This window comes from Phoenix dactylifera, chromosome 9, assembly GCF_009389715.1.
Source record: "Phoenix dactylifera cultivar Barhee BC4 chromosome 9, palm_55x_up_171113_PBpolish2nd_filt_p, whole genome shotgun sequence".
Classification (NCBI taxonomy): domain Eukaryota; kingdom Viridiplantae; phylum Streptophyta; class Magnoliopsida; order Arecales; family Arecaceae; genus Phoenix; species Phoenix dactylifera.
In genome coordinates, this window is record NC_052400.1 from 18873834 (window position 1) to 18901442 (window position 27609).

At 37.9% G+C, this 27609-nt stretch overlaps 2 protein-coding genes across 4 annotated transcripts; both read left to right on the plus strand.

Moving 5' to 3' along the window:
- Nucleotides 1–3406: 3406 nt before the first annotated feature.
- Nucleotides 3407–5426, plus strand: LOC103701313 (gibberellin 2-beta-dioxygenase 1-like). The gene is made up of 3 exons (XM_008783367.4): nt 3407–4077; nt 4230–4575; nt 4922–5426. The coding sequence occupies exons 1-3, from the start codon at nt 3674–3676 to the stop codon at nt 5159–5161; spliced, it is 990 nt and encodes a 329-aa protein (XP_008781589.3). The 5' UTR covers nt 3407–3673; the 3' UTR covers nt 5162–5426.
- Nucleotides 5427–14246: 8820 nt separating this feature from the next.
- On the plus strand, nt 14247–26859 carry LOC103701169 (katanin p60 ATPase-containing subunit A-like 2). Of its 3 annotated transcripts, none has more exons than XM_008783255.3 (11): nt 14247–14610; nt 14985–15155; nt 15231–15274; nt 16218–16283; nt 16438–16545; nt 18330–18396; nt 22504–22588; nt 23486–23646; nt 24621–24722; nt 25317–25539; nt 26319–26859. In XM_008783255.3, exons 1-11 carry the CDS (start codon nt 14572–14574, stop codon nt 26450–26452), a joined length of 1200 nt encoding a protein of 399 aa, XP_008781477.2. In that variant the 5' UTR covers nt 14247–14571; the 3' UTR covers nt 26453–26859. The 3 variants fall into 3 exon arrangements, with proteins under 3 accessions (XP_008781477.2, XP_008781399.2, XP_038986268.1); XM_008783177.4 differs by having other exon boundaries at nt 14258–14721; XM_039130340.1 differs by lacking the exon at nt 14247–14610 and adding an exon at nt 14734–14818.
- The last annotated feature ends 750 nt before the right edge of the window (nt 26860–27609 follow it).

Sequence of the window (27609 nt, forward strand, 5' to 3'; positions counted from 1 at the left end):
GCCACCAATCACCTGACTGATCATCGTTCAATTTATCAGGCTAATATCGTAATCGAGCAAGCCGATGATATCAATCTAGACCCATCTACTTACTGCTCAACCAATCACCGACTTCCATATCAAATCATGGAGCTGAACAATGATCTGATGGATGGTCATCAACATTTTTCAAGATAGCTTTGTTGAACACCTGATGAAAATAAAGCTCTTCAGGAGACCTATTGGATTGATTCCATGCAAATATGTACAAATCTCTTGAACCGCGCATGCACTGCAATTTATCCAATGTGAAAAAGTGGCAATGTTCTTGACCACTAGTTTTCACTTCCCAATAAATGTGGAATTTGACATGATTTGTTGGCAGTTCAAGCAGTATAATCTTCTTTTCAATTTTATTAAAAATAACCAGCTATACAATCACTTATGCTTTTCTGATATTATGAGAAGAAAATATTTTGGCCTATTGTAGGCATCAGTTAGACTCTTTATATCTATATCCATTCAAGTAGTTATCTTCCATTTCACATCTAGTATGTATCAAGTCAAAATACACCAAATGGACTACAGCTTTATGCCAATAAGTACGCAATGCAGGTACTTAACTAAATACATTTCCAAAGGCATGAAGATTAACATTAACATTATTTGGAGCCGTCAGTAAGCACGGGTATCGATAAAAATAAAATTAACACTCTAACATTAGGAAAACTTTAAGGCTATTTGTCATTTTCATTAGGTACAAGTGATTCATGTCTATTAACTGCTGTGTTGAAAAGGAGCGAGCAGAGTTTCCATAGGTAAAACAAATCTATGCAAACTACAAACATATCATTAAGAATAAGTAGGTAAGGTTCATTGCACCATGGGAATTTTATTTTTCTAGGTGCCAAGCACAACACGAAATTTTGATTGAAGCTTGACATCAACAAGATAACCACTAGACACATTCAAAAGTGAACGTATTCTATATAGGAATCTCACAGTTGGCTGTATATCTCATCTCGTTTAGCAGCAAATGAGATAAAGTTTCTGCTATTCACTAAACCTAATAAATATCTGATAAAGAACCATTGAGATCTGAATATGTTGCAAATTGTAGTTTTAGATATTTTATAGTTGGGATGTTGTAATAATGTAAGTTGAATTAGTTAGGATGTTGTAATAATGTAAGTTGAATTAGTTAGGATGTTGTTGTGGTTGAAATCTGGCCTGAGGGCGACCATGCCGGAAGAAGTCGAGAAGGCACTGGCCAGGACGGAGAAAGAAGGCCACCTCTGCGCTCTGGGGTACCTAGACACAGCCTTGGCCGGGGATTCCGGCGAAGGCTCTCCGATGGCTAATTTAGCCGAGCTTTTGGAAAGATTTATGAGTGGCTTGGATCGCCTCTTCCAGCCTAAAATAGTTTATAATGGCTTACCAAAGGCCTTTTCCATATCCTCCTTTTTATAGGGTGAGGGTTCTGGCTATTACCTGAAATTTCGAGTCGATTCGTGATCAGTTGGCCATTAATTCGATAATAAAGGAGGCTAGTAACAGTGAAAAACATATATTTTGATACTCATGTAGGATAGATGGTTATTTTGGTTGGAAATCAAAGTGATGATACAACTAGAAATTACTCTTTGTGATCTAAAATAATAACCAAAAATTAGAAACTTAATATGTACAAAAGCCAAGCATGAATGTGGTCACCAACCCAATCCCATATCTCGACTAAGGTTTCTTGAGAAAAGTATTCCATTCAAGCAAGTGAACCTCGGACCATCAAAGCCAAGATCAACCAAACCGTTGTTGGTGATGGAGTTTTGGAACTCTCTAACCTTCCTCTTGTTGGAGAAGGTCTTCCCTCCATCTTCTCTTATGGGTCATCAATACAGTTAAAGTCCCCTGCCACAAGCAATAGATGTCCCTCTTGAGATAGCTTGGCTATCTCTTCCCACAAGATCCTCCTCTCTCTGAAATCTGTGTTACCCTATATTGCAGCTAGGATCCACGGCCTGTCATTGCCTTCAGAGATCACCATCACCACATGTTACTCGCAAACATTAAAAATGTCCAGATCACCGCACCCTAGCCTCTAAGCAGGGGCGGCTCAATACATTTGGGGGCCTAAGGCGAATCCAATAAATGAGGCCTTTTTTTTTAATAATAAATTTTTTAATAAATATAAAATACTTAAAAAATGATATAAAAATAGATAGCTATTAAGTACACTATTTCAACGAAGATGCATGAATCTAACAAAAACAGACAAAAAACCTTTTTAATTTAATATAATTCTTCAATGGGAGCACAGAAAAATAATTATTCTAAAAGAAAGGCCATGAAACTGATTAAATAACTGAGATAATGCTTGACAATACTGTTTACCCCGTCAAGCAAGAGCAGAGTAGAAAAAGGTCATCCCATGGCACTTCATGGCCAAGGTAAAAAAAAGAATTTGTCCAGAAAGGGGCCTCCTATAAAAGAAAGTAGGGGCATTATGGGAAATTCACTCCATCTAATTAATAAAAGTCCCATCCCACCATCTCCCCTTCAAGTGAGTACCCAAGCAGCGACTGCAACATCACACAGCAGCCATTGAACCCCCTCCCTCCTTTTCTCTCTGTACCACCCAAGAGGGAAGAGGGAAGAAGAAACCGAGAGGAGAAAATTAAAAGAATCTCCACCCTCCAAGAAGTCCATTTCCAATCCCCCTTTCTTCCTGATGGCCCGGCTGGGTCAGGAGTAATGTGAGGGAAGGAAAACCAAGACCAAAACCAAAAAAGAGAAGGGATGAAAGATGAGAGTGGCTTCAGGCGTGTATCAAGCCAACCAAATCCCTTTCTTCCTGATGGCCCACTGCCCAGGCCAGCGCCCAGCTACGACTCTAGCTATTGGAGACGGATGGAAAAGGCAGAATGCTACAGATTAAATAAAAAAAGAAAAACTATGCAGTGGGGACCGTGGGATGGGGGCCTTCCGTGGGTCGGGGGCCTTAGGCGACCGCCTAAGTCGCCTAAGGCCCGAGCCGGCCCTGCCTCTAAGTAGCAATTATCCCATCTGACAGATCACGAGACTCTACTGCATAGAAGCCCCATGATCTAGGAAAGACTTGCCTAGCACGTTGTAGACTCCTCTCATACAGACGGGTCTCGAAGAGAATACATATATCCGAATTATGTAGCTGCACCAACCTATAAAAGGCCGGGGCAAAAGAGGGCTTTCCCGCCCCCCGACAGTTCGACAATAAGACTTTCATCAAGCATCCTAGGTAGTAGCCTGGACCCCCCTCCTCAGGTCCTGAGTCCCCTTTGCTAACCAGCTCTCCACAGACCCTATCCTTCATGCCCTGTTCTCCCTGCAAAATCGGCTCAAGAGGTGGAATAGCCACTCGTGTGGGTCCTGTGGGCCACTGCTGAACTCGGCACAGTCAGGGACTGGGCCGGCACGCAGGGCTGGGCGCGGGCACGCAGACACCACCACCCACCCGGCGAGCAAGCCCCTCTTCCTAAAGTTTTCAACCCCTTGTTTTTGCCTCGCTTTCTCTGCAGACACGCTCCCACTCCACGCTGTTCCTATCGACAGGTGGACTCGACCTGCTTATATATACCCGGCAGCCCCTCCTACACCCGCTACCTCGCACCCACGCCAAGACTGCTCTGTTTTCCTCTGTTTCCGTTGTCATTGAGCCATGGTGGTCTTAACCAAAACAACGCTCGAACAAATCACGCTCCCAATTGCACCCAAACCCAGCACGTATTTCTCCGGTATTCCCGTCATAAACCTCGCGGAACCGGGCTCCGAGACCCTCCTCGTGAGAGCATGCGAGGAGCTCGGGTTCTTCAAGGTCACCAACCATGGGATTCCTATGGAGCTCATGGCTAGGCTGGAGGCAGAGGCTGTGAAGTTCTTCTCCCTCGCCCAAGTGGAGAAAGAACGAGCAGGGCCTGCCAATCCATTCGGTTATGGAAACAAGACCATTGGCCGTAATGGAGATGTGGGCTGGCTGGAGTACCTCATCTTGGATGTCACTTCCAAGCCCATGTCTCACTCTTCACTAGCCTTTCTCGAAGAACCTTCAGCAAGCTCCTTACGGTGAGAACAGTGCTTAAAAATATGGATCTTCTCTAATGAAGTCTTCATAAAGCTGACGAACTTTTTTAGTCGGCCTTTGGCAATTTTGGTTCTCTATACCTTCTAACGTCTTAAAAATTCCCCGTTTTTCTTCTTGGTGGGTTTTGCTGCAGCTCTGCTTTGAATGAGTATGTATCAGCTATGAGGAAGCTGGTCCGTGAGGTTTTAGAGTTGATGGCTGAAGGGCTAAGGATTCAGCCGAGAAATATTTTGAGCAAGCTGGTCATGGATGAGGAGAGTGACACAGTGTTAAGGTTGAATCACTACCCTCCATGCCCCCACCTTCAGGACCTGGACTGCAGCCTGACTGGATTTGGAGAGCACACAGACCCACAGATTATTTCAATTTTGAGATCAAACAACACCTCGGGGCTGCAAATATCTCTGAGGGATGGGACTTGGGTTACAGTTCCACCTGACCAGGATTCCTTTTTCATCAATGTTGGTGACTCCTTGCAGGTAACGAACCATCCCTTCCACCTTCCCATTCTGCTCACAATGTTCTAAACTCGATGTTCCTAGCTGTCTCAACCAAATTGGCCCCAGCCTCACTATCCTACTAATAAACTATATCCGTCTCTCCTCCGACATTAACATAGGAAGTTGCATTCAAACCATGTCCTCTGTTCCTTGGGAGTTTCTCTTTCTTTATAACATAACCAACTTCATAGAGCAGTCAATGGTACATGAATCGGATAAAAGAAGGCTTGTCTCCGTTCTTTAAGGTTGCACGGGAATCGTGATGGTGTTGTTTCCTGTGGGTGGTGGGAATATGTCTAATGGTCATACTGTGGGCTTGTTTCAGGTTCTCACCAATGGGAGATTCAGGAGCGTGAAGCACAGGGTTTTGGCCAGTGGTTTGAAATCCAGGGTCTCCATGATCTATTTCGGGGGGCCACCTTCGGGAGAGAGGCTGGCACCCTTGCCACTGTTGATGGGAGAAGGGGAGCAGAGCCTCTACAGGGAGTTCACATGGTGCGAGTACAAGAGCTTCGCCTATGGAACAAGGCTGGCTGATAACAGGCTGGGGCGGTTCCAGCGGTAGGAGGGTCGCCGCTGACATCTCATGCATTGGCTTTTTCCCTAAATGGGCCAATTGCTCTGGTCAACAAGGCAGTCTCCGGAAGGTCGCCCATGTTTACCTGTCAACTAAAGATGGAAAACAAAAAGATGTTTCCTTTCTCTTTGTTCAATCCTTTCCACCCTACCCTTCCTTTCTTCTATGCTGCCGGCCATTTACTTTTGCATGGAATCGCAGAATGCAAATGGATCGTCGATGTCAAGTTATAGATGGTTCTTGCTTCCCTATATTTTTAGCTCTGTTTTCTTTCTGATGGAGATATCTTTTTCAACTATGACAGAAAAAAATATCAAACAAATGATGTGTCTGGTTATCATGGGACATCTAATCATAAAAAAAAAATAAGCTATTAGATTTTAAGAAGATTATCAATAGATGGTTTCACTTGGTTGAGGTCTCCCAGTGTTTTTATTTCATGCGGACTATCTAGGTTCGACTCCAACTCTACTCTACTCTAGTGTTTTGATGGATCTTCCTCCACCTTAATCCTCACAATAGGAGAAGGAGAAAAAAGAACAGAAAACTGGCTTGTTGGGCTATCCATGTTCCAATCTGTCTGGCCATGTATTACACTAATTATTCTTTTGACATCAAATGGGTGGTTAAGATTTGTTTATATGACAAGGCTAATATGTTAAACAGAATGGAGCAAGTCTGGTCTCTTCACAACTTTTGAATCTAATGGGACAGTGACAAAGCATTAAAAGGTATTAAATGTAATAGATGTCTTAGACTAACCATGCTCCATGGAATCTCTCTCCTTTTACTGAAAGGTCAAACCTTAGCTACCCCAATCACAAGGTCAGTAACTTAGACCCCAAAATAAAAAAAAAAAAATTCCCCACTCTCTAAAAGACTCCAGTATAACAATAAATCCCTGTTGACTAGTCTCATAACAATCAGACCAATAATTTCAGGGTTGGAGAAATGGTCGGAGCAAGGGATAAAGCAAGGCAAGCATCTTTGCAATTGGATATATGGGATGTTGTTGCTTAGTATATATCTATATAATGTCTATGATTTATTTAAAGAAAGTTACTGCTGTATCGACTCTTCTCTTGAAACATTCAATCAATTATCTCTCTGCTGAAAAGTAGTGAGAGCATTGCCGCAATCCAGTTAATCCAGTTAATTGGCACTCCTCCCATAGGGTTCTGGTGGTGATATCTTCATCATATTTCTCAAAAAGAAAATAACTAAAGCATTACTTTTTTTTTGAAGTAGTTTAGCTTGTTGATTTCTGAGAGATAATGGTGTTATGGGGAATTGTCGATCAACTCTAGTGGTTAGATTTCCGTTCGCATCTTTGTAGAAACCTACAAGTCCTCTACTCCCACAAAAAAAAAATTATAAGTCAAATATCATATTTATTTTTCAAAGAATGCAATGAGGCATTCAACAATGAATATTATACTTATGAAAAAACAATTCTCGATCTTCGATCAGACACTCATTCAAAAAAAAATTATTTTAAAGAAGGAGAACAGGTGCAGGTGGGAGACTATCTGAAAATTGGCATGAGGACAGGATGAGATCCAACTCTGTATATCAACACAGGAGACTTTTTAACTCAATTAATTGGCACACCCTCTCATTTAGTCCAGCTATGTCTCATCAAACTTGTAGTCCTCTTTGTGTACTTTATTCATATTTATGCTTTTATTTTATGAAAATATACATGTTTGTGTTCTAAATGTGATTATATATTTATTTTAAACATGTTAATGCAAGTTATATACTTGATTGTGCTTGTTTTGAACAAAATTAAACAAGCACTGCCATGTCGATGCATGGACTCGTATATGCATGGCTTTGCGTGTTGATGTGGCAATGCATCATTGGCTAGGTTCAAGCAATTTGCAACCACGTTGCCATTTACATCCGCCATCTCTTAAAAAGGGGAATATCATTTCTTCAGAATTAAATGGTCATCAAAGTGAGATGTCGAACATAATTTTTTTTATCAATATATCTTGTCCTTTAATGGCGGGCAAATCAAGGTCAAAATTTAAAATTGAGTTACCAATCCCTGAGCCAGTCCCTGCTTATTTCTCCATAAGCGTCCTATCCCCCGGATCACAATAACATAACTCAATGGTGAGATAGATTTGTGAGAAAAATAAACTTGGATGGGAAATTTCGGAAACAATAACAAACTTTTTATGAATTAATAAAGGCATACAAGACTCATCAGGCACAGAACTATTGATTCTCTCCAAGAAGATTCTTTCAAGCGCGAGATGATAAACTGCGTGAGTGGAGTGGACTCGGACACGAGGAAACCAGGCACCCTTTACCATTCACCAATATTAAGACTCAAGCTACGAGGTTAATTTTTTGAAGCTCAAATTAAAGCAGTAAAACAACACCATGATAGTGCTCTCCGTCACTAGAGTCGAGGACGAAACTAATTGTTCACCGTAACTCTTCCTCACAGTTCTCCGAGGATTCACTATAGACTCGTTTGATTTGTAAAAAAAAAATTTCTCACCAATTTTTTTTTGTGGTAAGTTGATGTTTAGATACAAATATCTAAAAAATAATTTTTTATATTTTGTTAATAATAAAAAAATGACACATTTCTAATTAGTTTATATTTAGTTGAACATTTACTTTTCTAAAAAAATTATATAAAATACTGGTTACGTATTTAATCAATTTTTTTTATCACATTCTATCTAAAAGCTTAGAAATATTTTTAGAATAAAAAAATATCCTAATTTTCAGCCGATAAAAATTAAATTTTTTTCCCATATTTTTTTTCATAAAATAAAAAAAATATTATTTTTTAAAAAATAATCAAACATCAGATATTTTTATATTTTAATATTTTTTTATTGATCATATTTTTTTTCTTTCCTTCGTACACCAAACGAGTCCTATATAAAAAGTATTAATTGATTCCTAGAATGACTCAGACACTACTCCATCATCTGATTCCAAACACCTCAATCAAACTTCCATTTAACTAGGAATTCTGGCAAGACCATGACGCAGCCCCTCGCACGTGGTGCAGGTATTGTAGGGTATAATTTCTCCAGAGCCACACGTTGTCCTAGGACTTAGAGCCTGGTTAAAAAAAAAAAAAAAAAAGCAGCTGCCTGCGTGCCAGAAGCCGTGTCGACGTCCGTGCCAAGAGCCTTCCCGTGGCCCGGGGCGTGCTCCCACGCGAGGCAACCATGCCGAGGACGCCACGCCGTGAGACAGCGTGCAGTCAGCGGCCAACATGTTCACTCCTATCACGTGGAATCCGCGACACGGTAACCTCGCTTCACGAGGCCAATGCGTGGTGGGCGCCCGGTGAGGATGAGGTACAAACCCTACCTCGCTTTTATTACATGACATGCATGGTCCACCAATGGATAGGCATCACCATGAAACACATGGACGAAATGAAGAGAAGATGAATGAACAAAGTACTCATGGAAAATTCTTAGGGGCGGCTTCACCACACACGAAAAGTTCGTAGGATCCATCACGGTTGATTTTCCAATTTGTAAATTAACTCGTGTTTGATAACAAATCCTCTAAACTGTACTAACCATCTCTTATCACATGATAAACCTCGTATCCACCCCATGGCACTGCTCCATTCTTATAGATAGAGTTCATCATTAGCCAATCTCAAGCCTCAAAAATATTTATTTATCTTTTTGGCCTCGAGCCACGCTTACTGAAATTTTGATATTTATTTGCCCAAATCCAGCCCGTGACCAGTTCTACTCATAAGTACAAATAAAATACATTTTTATTAGGCAAGCGAGCTAATCTACTACGTGTATGCTTGAAGGCCACTATATGGATGCGCCTTCTTCTATAAGGAGAAAAAGTACGATAACATAAAAAAAAATTGAATGAATGAAATGGGAAATAATGGTGGTGGGTGAAAATTATGCTTGCTATCTCCACTTCTCATAGGTATAGACCGAAGGATTTGTGCTATTAGGCAAGATAGCTGATATACCATGGGTTTGATGGATGGCCCATCTTTTTGAGGTTCTCTTATCTCTTATATTGACGGTGCTAGGATTTTGTTTCGCATGAGGAAATAGTAGCAAACTCTCCACTACACAGAGAGGCCTACATAATTTACGAAACTTTTGAAAGCATCGGTCAACTTTAACATTGGAAGGACCATTATAAAAAATTGATTGTTTCAACCACTTCTCTATTCTTTGTGGGGCAGCCTAATCCCTTGCAGGATCAAGTCCCTCAGATGTAGAGTCCTTCCAAAATTTGGTAATACTTTGATAAGATATAGCTTTATACATTTTTATTGCAAAGTCCTTTGTAACCTATCAAAGCCATCACACTGGCTCTTCTCTTGTTTGGAGAGTCTAATACCCAACTAATCTTGATCATCTTTTGACTAATAATATCTTTGGTTGCATACTTGGATCTGCCATTCCTAAAATCTCGCCTGACAGTTCCGCCCGCTAACTAGATGATGACGTGTCCAGCAAAATCAACAATCAATCAAATCTCTGAACTATTAGCATGATCGATTACATTTTGATACGATGTCAATACATCCGACAAGGATTATCATGATCAGTCGGTAGATAATGAAGGCGTTCGATCGCGGCACACTTAAAAAAGAAATATTCTAATCACCCCAATTAGTGATATGGAATGAGCTCAACTATTCATCTGTAAATCGTGTGATCCTAATCACGCAGATTCCAATCCTCTCCTCTATAAATACCAGATACCCAAATCCTTCGAGTATAAAGAAAAATTCGAATACCATACTCTCATATTTTTATCTTTTTTTCATATTTTCTATTTTTTCTCGAAATTGTACTGGACTTAAGCATCGAAGAATTTTCAGCCAGATATATTCTAACAATCTCTTGATGACTTTTTATAATTGCAGAATAGCTCGAACATCGTACAATGCTTCTCCAGCTCAGTCAAAAGGCAATAGATATAATTATTGAGTATCACTTAGAGAGGTTCCAACAATCTCTTGATCACTTCTTACGATTGCAAAATAGCTGGAACATCGTATTATGCTTCTCCAGCTCAATCGAGCTCAAAAGGCAACAGATATAATATTTATTGAATGTCACTTAGAGGGGTAGGTGTCAATGGTGTCCCTTCCCGCGAATCTTCTCTCCTTTTCCCTTTTTTTTGGCCTTTCCAAGCGTATCCATTCGATGTTATGCACTGCCCAATCGGGACCACCTCTCAAGAGCCATACCTCACGTTCATATCTTACGTGTAAAGTCACATCCATTGAAGCTGCTAGCTTAGCTTAACTACAATATCTAAAGCTAATAACTAAGCAGATTCCAAAGAACGCAAAATTTTTATATGGGATCTCATGACGCTAAATGCAGATAAATTTGAAATATTCATTCATTTTTGGGATTTTTTGATTGCTTGGTGCATGCACATCCCCACCCGGCCCCAACCGGATGGGAAAGTTAGCTAAAAAAAATGGTCACCTGCGTTCTAGTACTGCCTTCTACTACCCCACCCTCGCTCCGTTCTCCCCACCAACATGGCAACATTGCACCACCCCATCCTTTTTGACCCCTTTCATCACTTTTAAAAGTTAACAGGAGGAGATGGGCCCCTCCCAATAAGCTACTAGAGGCTTAAGGACATGCCAAAAGGAATCACCAAAAAGGTCTCGTGTTTGAAGCTTGCAAATTGCTTCCCAAGTGTTTTGACATGGACAATTTTTTCATCTCCCCATGAAATTGTTGATGGCACTCCTGCTTATACTAGAGAGAGATTAAGGTGGGGAGATAACGGCTTGATTTGTTCCCAACTGTGAATACATTTACTTCACATTTATTTTTGCAAGAGTTTAATGCTTTATAACACGATAAGAGAAGGATCCAATATGGTCATGGATGTTTCCATATTCAATGGTCAAATTTAATCAGAATTTGTTTGTCTGATGCTAAGATAAACAACTAAGCTTAAACAAACTATTGAAGAATGTGTAAGCTGGTTTAATTCGGGCTTGCGCCCACGTTCTTCGTATTCCCAGGCCCCAAACTTTCCCCTTTGTTTAGCCATGGCTCTATGACGAAGGCCCAACCCATCACCAACGTCCAGATTTCAAACATCACTTATGTCATTCTAATGCTCCAATGGGGGACATAATCCTTGTTATGTGTGTAAAGTGGGTTCACATCGATACGGTGCAGGCTGCATTTGATATCGTGCACGGACCAAAAACCGAACGTGTATTGCACCATGGTGGTCGTACATGATCAACGCAAGACAAACTTGTCCCGTGTATTGCACCGGTACTGAAATTCAGTACTCATCTTTTTCTTGCAAATAGATCATATTAATCTGATATAAATACATCTATATAAATCAAAAAATATAATAATACGAAAAAAATAATCTCAAGGCTATTCCACAAACGACTGCCAAAATATTGAGCCATATAGAAGGCAACCTAATCAGTTGATCCGAAAGGCGGCACTACCCATCACCATTCCGCAACTATCTTGCAACAGTGGATGCTCGCCATCTGCTCCCACCATGTTCTGAATTCAGCCAACCACCATTCTTGAAACCCCCTTAAGTTGGATGCCGTCAACTCTAAGTATATTTTTTGTATGGGTGATATCTTTTCATGCAACTCTCAAATCATCCTAGAAACTTAAGTATCATAGATGCGCTTGCCCCCATTTGCCACTAATTTAGAGTGAGAATTTTTGATCACAAATTTCACTCCAATTTTGCGTCTGTTGTCAGACATGCTTCCATTAAAATTGGCCGGAAGAAAATTCTTTGAAGGTAAGCCTCAATTTTCTGCAGCTCCGGGGAATGAGCTAAAATATTTAAGTACGCTAGCCTTTTCACAGTGCCATCCAACTCTCCTCGATAGGATAACAAATATTAGCTTAGAGTTAAATATATATATATATATATATATATTTTAAAAACTATTTTAATGATCGATAAGATAATTTTTTTCGTTATTAATAATATAATAGGTATTTTACATGACATTCGTAGAAAAATAGATACTTAATTAAATATAAGTCATTTAATAATATACTTTTTTTTATAGTTGGCTTTTTTTTTTTTCCTTGCGAGCCAAAGGGGCCTCTGTTCTAATAAACTTGGGTAGCTAGGCCTTTCTTTTCGTAGAGTTAAAAAGATCAAAAACAAAAAAAAAAGTGGGCACGTACGATTGTAATACTTTGAGACAATGCGACGAAACCGATATCTTTTAAAGAACCTGGGAGATTGCGTCAATGTGAGTTTAGCCGATCTGTTTTGTATTGTTAGTAGAACCGATACTTGACATTAATAAATAGTAGCTGCTCTTCGAGGAACGTTGAGCAACCGGAAGATGCACCTGACGTCATGACTGTAGGCCAATTTTGGGCTTCCATGCTTTAGACATGGGGCTGCTGCTGGATATATTTTCCGTCTGGCTTGGAGAACATAACCTGAGCCCCTGGATCTCACTTTCCAATTGGAAGCCAGGATGAAGGATAAATTTAATACCTGGATATATATTTAGTGAGATCGGCAACAGTTATAAGAGGAATCCAAAATCTAAACTACATAAACTTCGTTCCAATACAAAATTTGATACCAATCATCTAAAATTTAATAAAAAATTTGACATCAGCACATGAAGATGGTTGCAGTTTCTAACATGACTACGTGAGTCTTTTTTTTTAGATTAGAAAAATGGTCAAGCAGCGTGCGCTTAGAATATAATTTTCTTTTTTTTCCAACTACTATTAAAATATATTACAATAATATAAGCAAATCATAGTAGGTTGAATACTTTGTTGAAATTACCATCGGTTCTAAAAGCTTAAGCTGATAGAATGAAATTAATTTATTTTTATATTTTATATTTTTTTACATTCTTCCTCACATATGGGCCGGACTTTTTTTTTTTTAATGGATGAGCCCAAACTTTTTTTTTACTTCGATATCATGTTAAAATCACCACTTGTTCTAAAAGCTTAATGATAGAATGAGGTAGATTTATTTATATATTTTATATTTTTTTACATACTTCAATAGTTAATAGTTTGTTATACATTAAGCAAAAAAACTCTAACCATAATCGAGTAGAAACTTTTGCTATTAATACTAATGTCATTATACCGGCATCTACATAGTGAATAAAATATTCAACATAATTATAGACAAACTTTCGTTTTTTTTCTTCTTTATTCAATTGTTATTCAACTGCAATATAATAGTATGATAAATTATAAAAATACAAGATTTCAATGGTTAAACTTTTGCTATTTCTCTTTTCAATTGTTATTGAACCACAATATAACAATACGATAAATTATACAAATAAATGACTTCAATACTTAAATATCAATTAATAAACTCTAACAACATCTGAACAGTAACTCACATCATTAGTATTGCTATCCATACAGTGGACTAAAAATTTTACACAGAAGTCAGTTTTATTATTAATATCAGCATCAGTAACACGGCCCATAGATTAGATTTCTTTAACTATTTTAATATTGTAACATATTAATAGTCAATTTTATTATAATTAAATAAAAAATGTTAATAATGTTTGAATATATTAATATTAATATTAATATTATTAATAATTTATTATATGTTAAAAATAAATAAATTTTAATGATAGCTGAAAAAAATAATATCAGCTCCGGCGTCACATAACGAATGATGATGGAGATCTTTTGGCAAACTAAGTTTCCATATATATGGTAGAGTAGAATGATGGTGGATGGAGTATTTTTCGCAAACTAAATTTTTATATAGTTTCCATATATATGGTAGAGTAGAATGATGATGGATGGAGAGTTTTTTGCAAACTAAATTTCTATATATATATATATATATATATATATATATATATATATATATATATATATATATATATATATATATATATATATATATATTACAGAACAGATTCGTTGTCCCTGCCAGCCTGCCCTCGGTACCCAAAATAAATCAGGGCCCACAGCCAGGGTAGGTACGGCGAGGATCAGGTGGCCTCCTCGAAGTACCCATGTGCCGCGGAGTAGATGCCATGAATTTGGTTCCACGTGCGTGCTGCTGCTCCGGTGTTGCTGGGGAGAAGCCGACGCTCTCCCAGATCACATCAAGATTCGGCGGGAGGAGAGGAAAAAAAAAAAAAAAAATCCTCGCCGGTCTCACTGATTTCTTTGTCTGAGAAGAGAAATTAGCATCACATGCCCCTGGCTGCCGTTTGTCATTAAAATATAAGTCACTGGATTAATTTCTCTTCTTTTTTTCTCGGTTTCGCCCTTTCTCTCCCTCTCTCTCTTCGTTGCGGACGCCGTATCACGAGGATAGCGAGCGACAGGGATATTAAAGAGGAAGAGGACGGAGGAGGGAGGGACCGAGGAGAGATGGGAGAAGAGCCCGTGCCTACTCGCTGGACTTTTGAGGTGAACTCCTCCGCCAGCCCCAACTCCGAGATACTTGCGTAGATGTTGCTCCTCTTTCTCGGTTCCACTACCCTCATCGCGCTTCTCTTCTCGGCGCTGCTTCACCTTTCCGTGGGTCGTTGACATAATTTAAATTTATGGTTCCTCTCTGCTCGTGTTCTTGAATCCTTCGGTTTCCTGCCCTTCTCGTTTTTGGATTTATCTCCGAGTCCGTTCTTCTCCTTTGCTTGGTTCCTCAAAAATGTGTGGCTTTCTTGATTTGACGATTGTTTGCTGCTTGCTTGATTCTTGAGGGATCTCAAGATGCGTCGCGATATGGAGTTATGTGGCTTACAAGATATTGATGATATGAGCTGTTCTCTTGGTTCTTGAAGGATTTCAAGATGTTTTATAACGTAAAGTTCGGAAGGAAGAAGGAGACCAAGGAAGAGGTGCCAGAGGCCGGATCGGATCGTAATGGTAGCTATGGGAATGGATCGGTTCATGCCAATGGGAGCAGGAAGAACACGGCCGACTTGGCTGTTTACGAGCAGTTCGAGCAACAGGTATGTTTTGCTTTATTTGCGCCATGTCGTTTACCATTAGCCGGAAGCGTGATGGTATCTCATTCTGAGTCGCAGGAGGGAAGAATTGAGGCGCGGCCGGGGGTTATCTCGGAAAGGCCGTAAGATTCCATCAACCTAAACCTCTTTGGATGCATGTTGATTAGGGTTGCGTGTTTGCTTCAGCACAAAATTTCAACCAGTTGTGAAGTTTCAACTATCGAACGGCTCTTGTATAGAGAGAGAACCAGTTTAATTTGGCAGCATTCTCTTTGTGATGTGGAAATCTTGATTTCCTCAGCAGTTATTTGATTCCAAAAACTATATTTTGCCCTGAATTGCTTTGTCTTTTTTTGGTTCCTTTTATGAATACGGGTTCTTGATAATGATGGATGACATAACATAGCATGTCCTTTTGCCAAATTATGCTGCCCTCAATATCACATCATAAAAGTGCCTTGCTAGGGCTTTCGTTTAGGAATTTGGCACTAGTTCGTATAAAACTAACATAGGCACAAGGTCTTAAAAAGTTCTTCAACTTTGATGAATCATACCATGATCCTTGAGGCTGATCCCATATAATGGGATGAGGCTTGTCGGTTGAGGTTAACGTCTAGGATTTTTGCGAAAGATGAACAACATGGCAATATGGACTTCTGGACATATCTATCTGTTAGACAAGGAAGATCTGTAATGCAGAACTGCTGTACATGTTACAATATCAGAGGAGGAAAAATAGAAAATGCTTTGGATTCTCTGGTTCTCTTTTTTTGCCAGTTAATCGCATTTGACTTTTTTTTTTTTTGTGTGAGAAATTCAATTATTTGTTCATATTATGATCAAGATCTTGGAGTAGCTTTCTTAATATTCCTTCCACTAAATTTCTTAACAAAATTGCTCTTTTTTCCCCTCTCTAGAAAAAGCATTCTTGAAATAACCAGCTATCATATGCACGAAAATTTCCATTTCATATACAATCTATTTATTCTTTCAAGCTACAAAACTGCAGGCAACGTTGCTTTATTTTCAGAAGTTTATTAAATTATGTAACAAATTCACTTGCAGTCAGAGGCCCCTGCTTCCTCCTTTTGAGTCTGCAGAAATGCGTACTTTGGCAGAGACTTTATGCAGGTTAGTGTGTCCGTATTAGGGATAATGGCAGCTAAGCAGTTTCAAATTTTCAGTTTCAAAATTTCTAAATTTTCATATACCAACATTGACATGATCCATATGGCGCAAAATATTCATAGATGGTACTTACTAATCATGTATCACTCGGCTACAGAGACATCATCCGTGGAAGTCCTGATGTAAAGTGGGAAAGCATCAAAGGATTAGAAAATGCGAAACGCCTTCTGAAGGAAGCAGTAGTCATGCCAATAAAGTATCCAAAGTAGGTTTGTGACCCTTTGATTTTATTGATTAGCACTGATTGCACAAAGTTACTAAACTGTTCTTGAAGTTACCCTATAGATATCCAAAAACTCTTCTTTATACCTTTTTGCCTACCTCAAATTAATGTTTTGGTAGTTTTATTTTTGAGAACAAGTGTTTTGGTAGAACATGTTACCAGAAAGTGTTACTTTTGGTGTTACCCTTCTGAATCTTGTTTGCTGATTTAGTAGTTCTATTGCATAATGATCCATCGATTTTGTTTTGTATCACATGAAATAGTTAATTTATTCTCAAAAATCTATATCCAATTAATATCTCTTTCAATGCTTTAGCTGGCTTTCGACTATACCATAGGTTTTTGGCTTATTATTTTATAGACAAGTTTTAGGTAATTCCAAAAATATATTAACCAGGTGTACCAGGATTATATCTCGTCCTTTGGGCTTTATTAGAGTTCATTTTGGTTACACCAACCTCTTTGCATGAGTTACAGTAAGTTGTATATCATGGGCTATGCAGAACTGGTTATCAGTTCCTCCCCATCTTGATTTTTATGATATATTTTTGGCATTTGCATGTTGGTTTCAGACTTGATTGTTTAGGTATACGGTATACCGAATATCATGTATGCACTATCAAAATGCTTCTTACAACAACAATTCAGAGTTTTGAATTACTACGTAGCATAACCTGCACCTCAACTAAATTGATTTGCGTGGATATTCATTTTATTCATCATATAAAAGTAACTGACAAAGCTTATAGGTTGTATTATGTCACTAACCATTTTTCTTGTTTCCTATCTTCAGTACATGTCAGAAAATATTGGTTTGGTATTTGAAATTCTATATCCGTATTATGTTTATTTACTAATCAAAACCATGTTTATTAAACAGATTTGCTAAATGGGAGTGGTATATATGCAGGATTCAGCCTTGATATAAAGGATACCTTTAAAATTATGCAGAGGAGTTGACTTGTTACATAGTGAAAGCCCTTTAACTATTTCTTGAACTATGAAATTTGAGCTTTAGGTGCGACCAAAGTGACAAAATATGTAAATATATGAGTATAGTAGTTCCAATTCTTCAATACTTGTGTCTCTGTGAACCAATTTGAAATGGTCACTGAAGTGTGGGGGCAATAATATTTAGTTACCGGGACAATATCTTATCAACACCTGTTAGTTGACTATATATAGATGAGTAATAAAAATCTAGATGTGTGGCTTTCTGTTAGAGTTGAATTATGAAGATATAGGAGTTTACTAGAGGAATGTGGATCTCGCATCAACAATAGGGCAAGTAGAATTCAAAAGCAACAAACTATGCATCCAATCATTTGAGGAAATAATCAAAGCAAATTTTAACAATATCACTAAGAAGAAGCAGAAGCTTTGAAACCTAAGTTGTTTAAAAAACTTTTTGCTTGTTTGCATAAATGTTAGCTACTAATTGTCATTTTGGAATGTGACGATTTACCTCTTTAGTCTTCGCACATATATTCTCATGGAAACACCCTCTCCACATGCGGGGGTAAAGTTACATACATCTAACCCTCCCCAGACCTCGGAAAGGTGGGAACTTTGTGCATTGGGACTCCCTTTTGAGTCTTCACATATTCTTATTTTGTTTCCGTTCCGATCAGGTTAGATATTGCTACTTTTAATTTCAATCGATCAAAATTTTAGATCAGTATGCTGAATTTCAGATTAGATTTGTAATTTTGAACTAAAATTTGCTTGAGAACTGATATTAATTTTCATTCAACATGTATTTCTAGGTACTTCACTGGGCTTCTTACTCCATGGAAAGGCATCTTGTTATTTGGCCCTCCAGGAACAGGGAAGGTTGTACATTGCAATACACTTTAATGGGAATCATTTTTATCTCATTTACTGCAGATGTGCTTTAACACATAAGTACTTAAACTTCATTCTTTTACCCTTTTTTCAAATGTTTTTTTTTTTTCAGTTTTGTACAACTCACTTGCACTACACTAAGTAAATAAAGTGATGCTATATGCCAATTTAATGTCAACTTAGTTGCTTCAAGCGTACACATCTTAACAACAATTTCTGGAGTAAGTTATCTTTTGTAGCGCTCTTCATGGTATCTTAGTAGTCATCTTTTATTGATGTTGTGTACTCGAGGCAGTCTCATAAAACCGCCTTGGCCTTGGTACAAAACCTAATTTATATTATAATGTATAACAGATATAATTATGCAAACCAGTACCAGGTCAAACTTTTACCTTTGATTTTTTTGTAGCACCAGAACCTCTCCTTTGGATGTCATATCTGATATGCATGTGATAGCTTGCATGTACTCGTTTCTTCATTCCATATGTAGCTACCCCGTGCATTATCAAATATTTGTATCATGTCATCGTGGTTGAATTTGGTCGCATTTATTATTACAGCCTACATTACATATCTATATATTTATCTGTGTGATGTTTAGACCATGTTTCCCAGACTATCTTGTTTGAGGAGGGGCTAGTTAGGAGTTATTTTGGGTGGACTTAGGTGTATGTAGAGCATGGTAAGGTGCAGTGAAGACATCTATGGTGAAAGATTTAATAAGTGACGGGCATCTGGAAGGGTATTCTTGCAATCTAGTGGATGTAGCATTAACTTGGAGAAAGTGGTCTCAAACCTTCATGAAGACTATGTCTAATTAGAAATTCAATTAAAATGGCTAGGTTTGATGGCTTCCAAATTTACTTTTCATACAGAGAGATTGTTGGGCAGCAAATCTTAAGACGGGGATCCATCTTATCAGTAGATATCAGATAATTGTTTTGGCTCCAAAAGCCATAACATTTTAGGAGTTATGGATGCATATATTTTGAAATTCGGTCCTGAGTGAATTGTCTCAACTAGACTGGTTTCAATTTTCAGTTGCATATATGACGTGGGGTGCTTAAACAAGTTTCGTGTTGTTTCATCCCCATTATTCCCTGTTTAAAATACTTCATTTCTGGACTACACTGGAGAGTACTAGTCTAAATTGACCACTTGACAAGTAGGCTGATCTTGACCAGATGTTTAATAGTCTAGGCGATGAAAAATAGGCTTAAAAAATTAAAATGTAAATCCTCTTAGAGACATTATATTAAAAGAACCTTAAATATTATTGATATGCTCAAGAATTTTAAATTTAACTTTGTAGTTGGTTCAGACACTTGGACTCACAAAAAAGCAAACTTCTATAATTTCAATTATCCAAAATATGATGACATCACCATCCTACAATTTTTTGACTCATGTTTAGAGAAGGTGTTGAGTAAGGTTATATTGATTAAAATTGTATTAAGTTTTTTGCAATAGGTCCAGTTGATTATTAGTGAAAGCATATTTCTGTACCTATTTATAGAGACATCCATGAGGTAAAAATGTGGCAATGTCTGGTTTGTAGGTTCCCATGTCAAAATTTAGAGCTCGGTAACATGTCCAGGTAATATTGTCTTCGAAAAAATGGCTTCTTTTGCCCCGTTTGAGTCCAAGTAGGACTCTTGGTACACCTCTCTGATACTGGAAACAAGTTCCAGTTGTTTCCAACTTGAACTTAATACAAGTCCTTGTTTGTTTTGGTTTGAGAGGAGAGATGGTGCTTCCTATTCTTTATTATAAAAGGGAGCCATGGGCATCCTTGTGGGGCACGACACAAAGTTCTGTGGAAACCTTTTGGCTAGATGTAAGTGAAGAGAAAAAGAGAGAACGAGTAGAAGGGAAGAGGAGAAAAAGAGGAAGATAGGGGGAGAAAGAGAAGAGAGATAAGAAAAATATTTTTCTTGATGCTTATCTCGAGTTTCAAATCCTTAGTAATCTCTTTGAGTGCTTCGATGAATTTCTCGGTGCAATTTTTCTCTTGTATTAAAAACTCTTGAGAGTTTTCTCCGAGTTATTTTCTCCTCATGAATGCTTGTAAGAAGCCATGTAGGATTTTGGATGAAGCACATTTAATCTTGGTGTGTCATGAGTTTTCTTCTCTGTTACTTTTCTATTATTTTAGTCGGTTGTTTCTGGGGTTGTAACAATTGATATCAGAGTTTGAACTAGGAATGGTAGATTATTTGAGACAGTGCGCGATTCAATTAGATTTTAACTTTCTAGATTTAATGTCACTAACTATGCACTTTGGAAGTTAAAGATGTAGGCTGTGTTAGTGAAGGATGAGTTCGACATGGCACTTGAAGACAGAGGAAAGCCTCCTACTATGACAAATGAAGGATTCACCAAGAGGGATACGTTGGCGACAGTTGATCATTACCTGGTCCTATTTAGTGTTTCCTCGGAGACCACTGCTAAAGGATTATGGGATAAGTTTAGGAGTATAGAAGAGGGAAACTGTATGTTGAATGAGATTTTTTTTTAGAGGCAAATGTATATCTTTAGGATGCAAGAAGGAGGTTCACTACAAGGGCACTAGAATAAGTTTAACACTGATTGGTTAGCAATTACTGAAGTCATGATCAAAGGCAGAGTAATTAGAGTAGTGAAACACCTTGGTAGGCATAATGGAGTAAAAGAATTCCACAACAGGAAGGAGAGTTTCTAATTGGAGAAATATATGAGAGAAATTGGCGGTGATTGGTTTTTTTAGTGGTGTGGTTGGGTGGGGGTGATGCGCAGGCAGTTGAGGGTGTACAAAGTTAAATTTTGGTGCACGGATAGTGTTAAACCGGAGAGGAAGTGTGATAGAAGTTTAGATGGGATGTGGAAGGATAATTTTGGTGCAGTCCTGTGATACCTTTCTCACTTTTGAGTAGCTGTGTGTTATTCAAGAAGAAAATATTCAAAACCTGAATGAGCTGCACAAAACTATACTTCTGTTTAAATGGACATCTTGGATAGGTTGTTCACAATGGAAAATCTCTAGAAAATGTTGGTTATTTGATACAAAATGCTTGCTCATCCTTATGAACAACATGATGGTGTACAATTTTGACTTGGTTCTTACGGAGGTGGTTGACATGTTGCCATGGCTTCTTGCTTTGAAACCCTTATTCTAGTATTGTAGCCAATATCTATCTGAAGATTATGCCATATTCGTAGAAATGGGAGGTGTGGTATAGGAGGATCTTCCAAAAACTGAGGCTGGAATTGACATTTTTCGGACACTATGGAAGACTATAATGTTGGTCGTTGGCTTATGGTGTTGGGAGGTATCCTCTTGCTTGCAAGGTTCTAACTCTTTGAGAGGAAAGTTTTGTATCATTTCTGCCTTTTGCCAGCTGTGTTTTTTTAAGGTCTTTTTTGTCCCTTCACATCTTTTCTGAAGAATTTGATGTCTAATATCCAGATATTTGTTTCCCTTAATAATTTTCAATGAAATTGCTTCTCAAAATGCAAAATGGCTGCATTCATTGGCCATTAGTTGAAGTGCCTGGCCATCTATCCATAATTACGCATAGCAATCACAACCTCTGCAGTTTCAGTTAGCGTTCTATCACAATATCACAATCATACAGAATAGTTAGTCATTCAAATTATATACCAATATTTGGAGCATGCCGGTGTTTTGATTTTTTCAAGTTTTTTATCTTATTTTTGATTCACACTTATCACCTTAAGGGTGTTTTCTCTTGTTCAATCACTTGCTTTGCACATCTTATTTACTAATCTCTTTAATGACATTGAATAATAGAGTGTGCACTTTAGTTTCTATGATCAAAGTGTTATATTGCGCTTGATAACTTCACACTTGTTTGATTAGGGGCACACTTTTTAAGTATATGGTAATTCATGACGAAGAATGGTCCATGACCCTTATCCATACAAATGTCCTTAACGTGCATCTTTCAATCTTAATCTTAGCAATGATAACATATATGTATCTATCTCTCTGTGTGTGTGTGTGCTGCATGTATGTATGTATGTAAGCATGCATATGGGCTGCATTTTGACCAGTTAAATGTGCTACTTACCTGAATCTTAACTTCTCTATACCAGACGATGCTTGCAAAAGCTGTGGCTACTGAATGCAAGACTACTTTTTTCAATATTTCAGCATCATCAATTGTCAGCAAATGGCGTGGTATGTGATAGTGGAATAGACATTCATGTACTTACAGATGTTGTGATAACATCATAGTTTTCCAGCTCTCACTCCTGTGATATGCTTGTTTATCATCATTATTTTAGTTTCCCGCTCATAAAGATGGCTGTGACAACAAGAAGTAAAGTTTGTATGATAGGATTATTCTGGTGCTCCATTATAGATAGTGACTAAAAATTTTTATTTTTGTAGATTGGTTACATAATGCTGAAACTTTATGATATTTTCTGTCAAAATTCTAAAGCTGCCTGAGTGGCTTTTCTAGTTTATATGTCCTTTCTTGTTGTATTTCGCAGTTCTTAAATCTTGTAGTCCTCATTCTCTGTCCTGAATTTCCTTCTCCATATCAATAAATTTTTCAGTTGGCAGTGAATAAGAACTATATTCGCTGATGAATTTGCATATATTTTTCTCCATCTTAGCATTTCATCTGGAACTCAAAAAAAAAAAGAGGAGGAAGAAGAGGTAGTTTGGTCAGTGAAAGGTGTATTATTGGTCAGTTAACTCATCTCCTTTTGAAGTTGTCAGAGCTTGACGGTTTCATTGGAGACAAGGATCTTATGTCTAACTTGCAAAGGTTGCCTCTGATATTTGGCTATAAAGGAAGCAGCAGAGTTGTATAAAGAACATGATAGAGTTCTCTGTTCCCTATGGAATTCTTTGTTACTGTATATATGGGGAAAGAAAATTTTATTGGTCGATAGGTTCCCACAAGACTGGCACTTACCCTTATTTAAACAACACAACTAATCTGAAGAAGATGATGCTAGTAATATTTTTAAGTGTATTTCTTTGTAATATCCTTTCTATTGGTTTATCTGATCAGTCATTGAAAAGTGGATTTATATCAATCTTTAAATTTTTATGAGTTTGCAGGTGATTCAGAGAAGCTAGTCAAAGTTTTATTTGAGCTCGCCAGGCACCATGCACCATCTACTATATTTCTTGATGAGATTGATGCAATCATTAGTCAACGTGGTGAAGCACGAAGTGAGCATGAAGCTAGTCGACGTTTGAAGACCGAACTCCTTATACAGGTAATATTGCGTTGTTTTGTGTTATCTCAGTTCCCAGGACAAGAAAAAATATTCCACTTATATGGGCAAAGAAAATTAGCTTGAATAAAGTTGTTGGTGAGAGGGAAGCTTGTTTCAAGTCAATTTAACCATCAATTACTTCTAGAACAAGAATTTTATAAAGACTGGACAATGAACAACCAACCCAGCAAGGGTTTAGGTATTGCTGGACAATGCAAATTGTCCATAGTGGCAATGCAGGTAAGATATAGATACCAGAACACCCCCTTTATTGATACTGTATTGGCACTTGTTCTGCACCCTTATTATTGCTGAACCGGCACTAAGAAGTGTACCATGTGTCTGTATGCGACTTTACCAGATCAGTCTATACCAGTAAGCTACCAGTACGGATTCTGGTATCAGTACTTTAGTTTTTTATTCCCATCATATTCAAACCAACTTAAAATTCTTTCTGTATAAATGTTGGTCTCACAGGCGTATATATGTTGTTGTATTCTTTGAGCTCCAAAAAGTAGGTTTAGCAACAGAGTGTATATAAATTTTGATATGCATTCATGAATTTCTATGCATGCTTTTGAAGTTTATATTAAAGTGTAAAGGGCTTGTTTTATATATCTTTTAAAAACTGTTAAGAGGTGAGTCGCATTTGATCTGTGAATCATTTATCATGCATTCAGCCAAAAATGCCATGGCGCCTTTAGAGCCATTTGATTCATATTATTTGTAACCACCAGATGACTCAAAACCAACCAAATTTTCTGAGGAAAGAAAGACCTATTCTGAGTTAGTGGTTTGATGCAGCTATAAGCATGAAGGAACACATGTTTTTCTCTTTCGCTTGAATATTGTTTTTTGCTGTGTCTAAGAAAAATAATAATTGTCAATTGTATTTTGATGTTAGCATGCACCAAAATTATGATAAGGATATTACATCACTTCAATGCAAATTGGTTGTTTGGGTTTTAATGCAGATGGATGGTTTAACAAAGACAAATGAGCTTGTGTTCGTCTTAGCTGCAACTAATCTACCTTGGGAATTGGATGCAGCTATGCTCCGGCGTCTTGAAAAGCGAGTATCCTTAACATGAATTATTTGTATGATCATAGATCAACAGTTGCATATTGGCATTATTTTCTTCTCAAAATACAGCTCTAGGTCACATCGCCTGTAGTGTGTGGCCCCAACACAGTTTTCATCATTTTCAGGCATAAAACTGAGGTCTTTAAAAAAAATCATTTTTTGAAGGTTAATTTCAAAATGAAGGAAAGGGAATATAAAGTGGACAGAAAAATAGTCCGCCCTTAATTTTATTTCACGTCCAAAATTACCTTTCTGCCAGCTTTGATGCCATTAGAAACTCAGATATGCCGTTTTTTATCTGATACATGGAGCAGTTGTAGAGTTTTCTTCTAAGTGATTCTAGAATTTCCTTTTAACCAAATCTGTTTGCTCTAAGACATGTTAAAGGAATAAATAGCCTGCGCTATTGACCGATCAATTTGTTCTGCTGGCCAGAATGTTAAATGGCAACAGCTTTAGTTCACTGATCCATTTGGTCATGTTGGAGACTTTGAAACCATGTTGTAGTGTTGTTTGAAAAAGCTTGCTCTTTTTTTTTTCGCCTTTTTTTAGCACTCTGCTGTTTTCCATGATCATTTTCGATCAGATCCTTGTTCCTCTTCCAGAACCAGAAGCAAGGCTTTCAATGTTTGAGGAACTTTTGCCATCGGTTCCTGGGGAAGCACAGATTTCACATGATTTTCTTGTAGAAAAGACAGAAGGCTACTCTGGTTCGGACATCCGATTAGTATGCAAGGAGGCAGCTATGCAGCCATTAAGGAGGTTAATGGTACTTTTGGAAGACAAACAGGAACCAGTCCATGAGGATGGTGAGTATTCTACTTCATGATTCTTTTTTGTGGCCCCTGAAAACCATCCAGCCTTGTCCGAATTATTATGTTGGCTTTATGTATTCTAATTCTCCAAGTTGAATTTGGATCCATTTCATAGTTTGACACAGTTTAATGACTGGCTTGTCAATCTAACATCAACCCTCCACGTTTTCCATCCTTGCTGGGACCAGCACTGGTGGCGTTGAAAGTTTTTCACTGAAGTGGAATAAGCGTATTAGTCAGGACTGATTGTAGTTTCTCAATTTGCATCGATTGATTTTCCAGAACAGATGTTTGAAGTTTTTGCACCTCACCTTCTGAAACCACTCAATAGAGAATCTCCAAGATTAGATTTACCACTCAGCATTAATCCCCAGTTATTCTCTATACTGAATCCTTGACGGAAGACTTTGACTTCATTGCATAACTTGTATCCAATTTGGCCAAACCAAGATCCCTGGTCGAGGTGTTTTTGATGAATGGTTTTAGCTTTTGTCAAGGGAGAATCATGAGATGATCCATCAGGCAACTTCTTTTGCTATGGGCATTTTGCTTCATAACTTGGGTCACTGACAAGTGTTTGGAAGAAGTGTTCGATCTTCTCCAATATCCGGGATCAACATAAAGATGGTCTTTCTCATATACATGGTGCTGTGCTGAATGCATGCAAGTAATATAGATAAATAGTGCAAGCTTTTTTTTTTTTTCCAAAACATTCAGCATCATGAATGTTTGTACCAATTTACACTTGCTGAATGTCACTAACCTGTGTGCAGAGCTGCCTCCAGTTGGTCCACTCACAGTCCAAGATATTGAAGTGGCTTTGAAAAACACAAGGCCGTCAGCCCACCTCCATGCCCACCGCTATGAAAAGTTCAACCAGGACTACGGCAGCCAGATTCTTCATTAAGGGCCATAAATTCTCATTTCCAGAAACAGGACTGCATGATTTGGTCTTGGTCCAGCCAACCATGTTAGAATCATCAGAACTTTGCATTCATCTTTGTTAATAAACTGGAAATTGTCGGGCAAATTCATATCCAACTGCTGTCTCGGTGCCGACAGAGGATGAGCCCTTAATTTATGCAAGTCTAGTGTCTTTTCTTTGATGTTCCTATTTTCGCATTTAGGAGATGGACTTGAGAGCCATGGAATATTGGAGAATCAAGAACCAGCAATATTTTCAAGCATAGATTCTTTGCTTGCTGGAGTTACTCGTGTGGATTTACAGCGTGGGGTCTTTTTTTTTTTGTTTCTTAATTTCTAAACTTGTCCAAGGCTGCAAAATCAACTTTAATGCTTCAAATTCATTTATAAGACTCCCTTCTTTTGGTACAATGATTTATAGAACATGAATTATTAATGGGTATCATGGAGAATTACTTTCATATAGAGTCAAAGGCGTGATCGTTTTTGCCAGGAGAAGTAAAAAAATACTCAGAGACTTGAAACAAGCGTGTAACTTCATATCATATCCGAGCCTAACAAAGACAGCCGAACATAGCGGATGCTGTAATATATTTTCCGAAGCAACCACATAAATGCTTCCATCATGACTGAAGGCCTACGATCTCTCCTCTCATCTGGTGCACCGTAAATGTGACATCTGATCTCCTTTAATAGCGTTTGGTCAATTGGTCCTCGCATCAAAAGTTTGGTGTTGATCAGGGACAGTTGGGCTGGAGTTCGTAACTCAAAAGCTTTTGAAAAGAATTCCTGATACCCGAAATAAGCCGGGGAAACTGAATAATTAAGTTACCATGTTCAAACAAGCTCAGAAGAATCTAGAACAGTGAGTACCATAAGAAACAAAGCTAGTAATGACACATGCCGTGATTAATTTATAATCCATAGAAATTCTTGAATCGTCCTTAATAACTCTTGCATAAATCACAAAATCTCTGTATAATTTGCAAGTAAATAAAAAATTATTTGATTTGCTAAGTTTGTTACTGGGTTAAATCAAAGAACAGAGCTGAAGAAAACAAGCAAGAATGGTTGAGGAAGTTTACAACAATTCGAGATTTTCTTTGTTTTTACCATGCTTGCCAATCCCCGAGGTTGTAG

Coding starts and splice junctions, on each gene's coding strand:
- LOC103701313 (XM_008783367.4), top strand. CDS start 3,674: ATGGTGGTCTTAACCAAAACAACGCTCGAACAAATCACGCTCCCAATT. Junction 4,078..4,229: donor CCTTCAGCAAGCTCCTTACG/GTGAGAACAGTG, acceptor GTTTTGCTGCAG/CTCTGCTTTGAATGAGTATG. Junction 4,576..4,921: donor ATGTTGGTGACTCCTTGCAG/GTAACGAACCAT, acceptor GGCTTGTTTCAG/GTTCTCACCAATGGGAGATT.
- LOC103701169 (XM_008783177.4), top strand. CDS start 14,653: ATGTTGCTCCTCTTTCTCGGTTCCACTACCCTCATCGCGCTTCTCTTC. Junction 15,275..16,217: donor GGGGTTATCTCGGAAAGGCC/GTAAGATTCCAT, acceptor ATTCACTTGCAG/TCAGAGGCCCCTGCTTCCTC. Junction 16,546..18,329: donor ATGCCAATAAAGTATCCAAA/GTAGGTTTGTGA, acceptor ATGTATTTCTAG/GTACTTCACTGGGCTTCTTA.